Source organism: Sinocyclocheilus anshuiensis, unplaced genomic scaffold (assembly GCF_001515605.1).
Source record: "Sinocyclocheilus anshuiensis isolate Anshui unplaced genomic scaffold, SAMN03320099.WGS_v1.1 scaffold283, whole genome shotgun sequence".
In the NCBI taxonomy this organism is placed as follows: Eukaryota; Metazoa; Chordata; class Actinopteri; order Cypriniformes; family Cyprinidae; genus Sinocyclocheilus; species Sinocyclocheilus anshuiensis.
The window spans coordinates 6,770,668-6,777,023 of NW_015549605.1; the positions used below are offsets into that span (position 1 = coordinate 6,770,668).

General features: G+C 38.7%; 1 protein-coding gene across 1 annotated transcript in view; it reads right to left on the reverse strand.

Moving 5' to 3' along the window:
* Positions 1 to 2,080: 2,080 nt before the first annotated feature.
* LOC107658990 (uncharacterized) overlaps positions 2,081 to 6,356 on the reverse strand; it is a 14,755-nt gene continuing 10,479 nt past the window's right edge. Inside the window, exons 4-5 of the mRNA XM_016447747.1 lie at positions 3,435 to 4,145; positions 2,081 to 2,810 (exon numbers count right to left, since the gene is read on the reverse strand). Of these exons, the coding sequence (XP_016303233.1) occupies positions 2,089 to 2,810; positions 3,435 to 4,145 (1,433 nt within the window). The 3' untranslated portion in view covers positions 2,081 to 2,088. The remainder of the gene's footprint in view (positions 2,811 to 3,434; positions 4,146 to 6,356) is intronic.

Below are 6,356 nucleotides of genomic sequence, written 5' to 3' on the forward strand. Positions count from 1 at the left end.
AAGACCCTTGAGGTATTTCTTGCGTACAGTCTGGGTTCTTCAGATATAACACAAAAAAATTGAAGATACTAAAACATAAAAATGAAAGAAACATGAAAGTGAAAGTAAAAATGGAAGAGCAAACTAAATTAAAGTGATAGTAAAAATGTAAAGTGAAAGTAAAAAAAGTGAAACAAAGTCAAAATAAACAGAAGAAAATAGAAAAAAATTTGTAAAATAAAACAGTAAAAGTCCCAAAACTATCAAAACAGTCAAATTCCAAAAACTAACCAAAAGTCAAAACAGTAAAAATCAAACTTAAAAGAAAGAAGAAAAACCAGTAGAAATCCTAAAAATAAAATAGTAAAAATTAAACTTAAAAGAAAGAAGAACAGTAAAAATCCTAAAAATAAAGTCAAAATAAAACAGTAAAAATCAAACTTAAAAGAAAGAAAAAAAAAACAGTAAAAATCCTAAAAAAAAAAAAAAAGTCAATTAAGTTAATTAGATAAATAGTAAATTTGCTTTTTGTATTATTAAATGTAGCAAAAATATAGGAATTAGAAGCATAACCGCAGTGACTCGCACAGAGTCATCAGTCACATGACAATTAAGACTCATGTGATTGGCTCAGTTCTGGAACCATGTGCCCATTAAGCAAAGATGGCTGCAACCAGGCTGTGTGCTTCCAAAGGCAGCATGCTCAACAACTTAAGCAACTACGTTTAAAATGAAGATATATTGTTTAGATATGCTTGGGTTCTTTAAAGATTTGATTCTTTTGATCTATAACTTCTAAACAGACAACAACAACAACAAAAACCAGCTGACACCAAACAAGATGTGTGAGTGTTAGTTGTGACTTTTTCTCCAAACTTGCATCTGAAACTCAATCAAGAAGTCTCACTGCTGTCCAACAGATGATCATAAATCCTGCTCTGACCTTCTGAACTTCTGGAAATCTTAAGGTAATGCCAATATTGTTTGTGCATATATATATATATATATATAATATGATTGGTTGAAATCAGTGCTGGATAGTAACTGATTATCTTTAAATCTGTATCAAAAATTAAATACTTTATATTGTTTTAAAATACTCTTAATTAGACTAGTTGCTTTAGTATAGATTAAATATTCACAAAATGGCAGTAAACTACTCACAATGTATTAATTCTCCCTAATAATCCACTATTTACAAACATCATTTCACTTTTAAGAAGCATTTTCTCAATATTGCATATCTAATCACCTGATGAAAATATATTATTTAAATTATCACTCAGTGAGTCATTTAACCCTTTTAATGCTTTTTTTTTTTTTTTGTCAGCTGAAACTCTTTGATGTTATATATTTTTAATATATTAATATAAGTCTCCCTGAGATTTTAGGTAGATAATTATGAATTAAGTCAATAAGTAACACATTTGCATGTTCACGGTTCTCTGATGTTGGTTAATGGTCACAAGTGTTTTTATTTTAAAACTATTAACATTTTTAAAATTGAATTAATTTTTCATGAACTTACAAACTTGCTACAGTTCCTCCACAAACCTCAATTTTGGAAAGACTAATGTAGTGTTTATCTGTGTACAATTTATGTAATGAGATTTATTCTATTTTACTTTTTTTTTATATCAATATGGTATAAAATTATTCTATATAAAAAGTTAGGTCATCTAGAAATCTAAAAGTAATCAAAGAGTAGTCCGATTACGTTACATGAAATAATATGATTACTAACCACAATTCTTGCCATGTAATTTAGTAGCAAACTACAACTTTAAGTAATCTACCCAGCACTGGTTAAATTATAGCTTATCAGTTGTTTCTGTACTAGAGTCTACACATTATTAGTTAGGGTTAGTGAACATTTGTGACCCTGGAGGACAAAAGCAGTCATAAGTCGCTGGGGTATATTTGTAGCAATAGCCAACAATACATTGTATGCGTTCCAGATTTTCAAATAGTTGTATCTCAGCCAAATATTGTCCTATCCTAACAAACCATACATCAATGAAAGCTTATTTATTCAGCTTTCAGATGATGTATAAATCTCCATTTCACAAAATTGACCCTTAAGACTGGTTTTGTGGTCCAGAGTCACATTTAAGACGTGTTCCTCAGCAGTCCTAGTTTGCGTAGTGCATCACGTCTGGCCTCATCTGTGGCTCCTCTGCCAGAAAACTGCACCGTTACTCCCTGAGTGCGGAAGGAAGGCTTTGGCAGAGATTTGCGGCGTAACTCCGGGGACAGCAGAGTGGGGCGCGACCCGGCGGGACTCAGCAGACTTTGGTGTCGTGATGGTTTTGGAGCCGGAGCGGGCAGCTGCTTCACGGGCGCTTCAGAGTGCGACGCTTTTCTCTTGGGTAAGTCTTCATTTGAAGTCCTGTTTGAGCTGGAGTTTTCCTCTTTTACTGGGGTGATGGTCTTGGTTTGGGTGCGATGGTTTGGCTGGGATGGAGTCATAACTCGCGATCTGCCGCCGAAGTTGTTGATCTGAATCTCCGAAGACTCTGTTTTGGGCAATGAAGATGAGACGCACTCGCTCCTGAAGGATGTTGTTGGGTTTAATGTGATGCTCTTACCACCATAGCTGTTAAAATCACTGTGTGTGACTTCGGCACTCGTCAAAGTTGGTGCAGGGCTAGATTTGGTTTGGCAGTGGTCTGTAGTGTCTATCGTGCGGACGTCGCCGCTAGCGTTAGCTGGATTGGGAATGTTGAACGTGGTGCCAGTCTTGGCGCTTTCCAAATCCCTCGGAGATGAATGCATGACGGATTGCCTCTGAGTGAGTCCGACTTTCGAAAGCGCCTCCATCCTATTGGATCCTAGCCGGACATGTAAAAAAACACAGAGTTTTAGTTCAATTCAATTTAATTACACATTATTGTTGGAATTTCTTCCAAAATTTGTCTTGCATCTCAAAGCGTGTCCCACATCAGTTCACATCAATACACTTACACCAATTTAAACAAACAAACAATAACCACACCTTAATGCAAAAACCAACAATACAAAAATATATACACACACCGCCAGAGTGCATTAATATAGTAGTTCTTTCTATTTTACTGAACCCAGAGGCCTACTTTAATTTTACAGACTGATAAACAAAAGATGTACGTGTTCTGTTCAGTCTGGTATATGCAACTCTAAGCCCTCTGATATTCCTCATATAAAATGTGAGAAGGGCCAGACATAATTTTTTCTGACAGGTTCAGCATTTCTTTTCTTTTTGTTGTATACAGATCTTGAAAACTTGGCTCTAAGCACTTGGCCCACAATTTTAGAACAAATAGAACAGAACAAATAGTGCAGTTTTACTTATTTAAATATATTGATTTAATTATAAATTATTAAATTTATAGGTAGAAATTAAATCTGGTTGACAATTTTAATTTGGTTTAAATTTTTCACTTTAATATTTAATGGATTTAATGTGATGCTTTTACCACCATAGCTGTTAAAATCACTGTGCGTGACTTCGGCACTCGTCAAAGTTGGTGCAGGGCTAGATTTGGTTTGGCAGTGGTCTGTAGTGTCTATCGTGCTAGCGTTAGCTGGATTGGGAATGTTGAACGTGGTGCCGGTCTTGACGTTTTCCGAATCCCTCGGAGATGAATGCATGACGGATTGCGCTCGCCTCTGAGCGAGTCCGAGCTTCGAAAGCGCCTCCATTCTAGACTTGTCTGGCGTCGGATCTCGAAACGAAATGCTCCGCATGGGAAGGTTGCGCACGCAGGCCGGTTCTCCGCCATCCAAAGGGTGCGCCGGGCCGGAGAGGTTAGCGAGCATCTGCGCCCGGCGCTCCTGAACGCTGACGGCCTCAGTGGCGATCGAGTGGGGAATGTGTTCGCGGCTGCTCCGCAACATGCTGATGCTGTCGGGAACACGCATGGGCTTGGCGTGAGTCGGAGGGCCGTGTTTGGCCGAGGGGTTCGGCGGCGACTCTAGACTGCGTCTGCGCTGGAGCAGCTGCGATGCAGATGTGCCGCTGGCGCCCTGGTGCTCGGCGATCTTGCTGGCGATTACAACCGGGGTGGGAACTGAACCTGCGGGCGGCTGGTGTCCAAATTCCTCTTGCGGCCCGTCTGGGACGTCCAGGTCACGTTTTGGCTTCAGTTCAAAATGGGTCTCTGGGGGTATAATCAGCTCTTGGAAATCTGACAAGGCAAACACATTTACAATTGCATTAATGGACGCTGATGGTGCAAAAACGTAATCTTGTGTAGTGACAACACAATGTATAAATGTGACCCTGCAGCACAAAAGCAGTCATAAGTAGCACAGGTATATTTGTAGCAATAGCCAACAATACATTGTATGGGTCAAAATTATCGTTTTTTCTTTTATGCCAAAAATCATTAGGATATTAAGTAAAGATCATGTTCCATGAAGATATTTTGTAAATTTCCTACCGTAAATATCAACATTTTTGATTAGTAATATGCATTGCTAAGAACTTCATTTGAACAACTTTAAAGATGATTTTCTCAATATTTAGATTTTTTTGTGCTGTCAAACGATTAATCGCATCCAAAATAAAAGTTTCACATAATATGCATGTACTGTATATATTTATGTATATATAGACACACACATACAGCATATATTTTGAAAATATTTACATGTATTTATGTGTATACATTTATATTCATATAAATGATATGATATATAAATATATTTAATATATAAATGTAACATTTTTCTTAAATATATACATGCATGTGCATTTATATATACATATTAGAATGATTTCTGAAGGATCATGTGACACTTATACTGGAGTAATGGCTGATGTAAATTCAGCTTTGCATCACAGAAATAAATTAAATTTTAAAGGATATTAAAATAGAAACCATTATTTTATATTGTAATAACATTTTGCAAGATTACGTTTTTTTTCTGCATTTTTGATCAAATAAATGCAGCCTTGAGCATAAGAGACTTCTTTAAAAAACATTACAAGTCTTACTGACCCCAAACTTTTGAGTGGTAGTGTATGTATAACTGTCACAGTATGCAAATTATACACATACAATTCCCTGAAAACCTACTACATCTGCTAAACAACTTCATTTTGTGCATTTAGTCTATGGTAAAAACTGCCAAACGTGGAGATGCATGTTTTTCATTGGATTGTTTACATTTTTAAGATGACAACTGGGCCTCACCTGCTGAATACAGCATGCACTTGAAGTCATGTGACAGCAATGCTTTATTATAGAACTTTTATCTTTGCATAATGCATTTTGTTTTAAAAATAGAAGCACTATATGTGACCCTGGACCACAAAACCAGTCATAAGAGTCAATTTTTTTAAATTGAGATTTATACATCATCTGAAACCTGAATAAATAAGCTTTCCATTGATGTATGGTTGTTAGGATAGGACAATATTTGGTCGAGATACAACTATTTGTAAATCTGGAATCTGAGGGTGCAAAAAAATCACAATATTGAGAAAATGCACAGAAGACTCCACCTCCTCCCGGCGACCAGGTGATGATGCTGTCCCCGGACAGCGTGAGGAGATCCCTCAGCAGGATCAATGCACGCAAAGCTCCGGGTCCTGACAACATTCCTGGGCGTGTACTGAGAGACTGTGCAGTGGAACTCACCGATGTCTTCACAGACATTTTCAACATCTCGCTAAGCCAGGCTGTTGTCCCCACATGCTTCAAAGCTACCACCATCATTCCAGTCCCAAAGAAGTCGTCTCCATCCTGCTTCAATGACTACCGTCCAGTTGCACTTACCCCCATCCTCATGAAGTGCTTTGAACAGCTAGTCATGCACCACATCAAGTCTGCCCTCCCGCCCTCCCTGGACCCCTTCCAGTTTGCATATCGGTCCAACCGCTCGACTGATGACGCCATCGCCACTACCCTCCACTCAGCACTCACACACCTGGACAAAAAAGACTCATACGTCAGAATGCTGTTCATAGACTTCAGTTCAGCATTCAACACAATCATCCCTCAACAGCTCATTCACAAACTGGTCCAGCTGGGGCTCAACACTTCGCTGTGCAACTGGCTGTTGGACTTTCTGACTGGAAGACCTCAGGCAGTTCGGGTCGGCAGCAACACGTCCAGCACCATCACACTGAACACTGGGGCCCCCCAAGGATGTGTGCTGAGCCCCCTCCTCTTCACTCTGCTGACCCACGACTGCACACCGTCACACAACTCCAACCTCTTCATTAAGTTTGCGGATGACACGACTGTAGTGGGTCTCATTAGCAACAGAGATGAGACAAACTATAGGAGCGAGGTGAGCCGCCTGGCCGGGTGGTGCAGTGACAACAATCTCTCTCTGAATGTAGAGAAGACGAAGGAGATTGTTGTTGACTTCAGGAGAGTGCACACTCA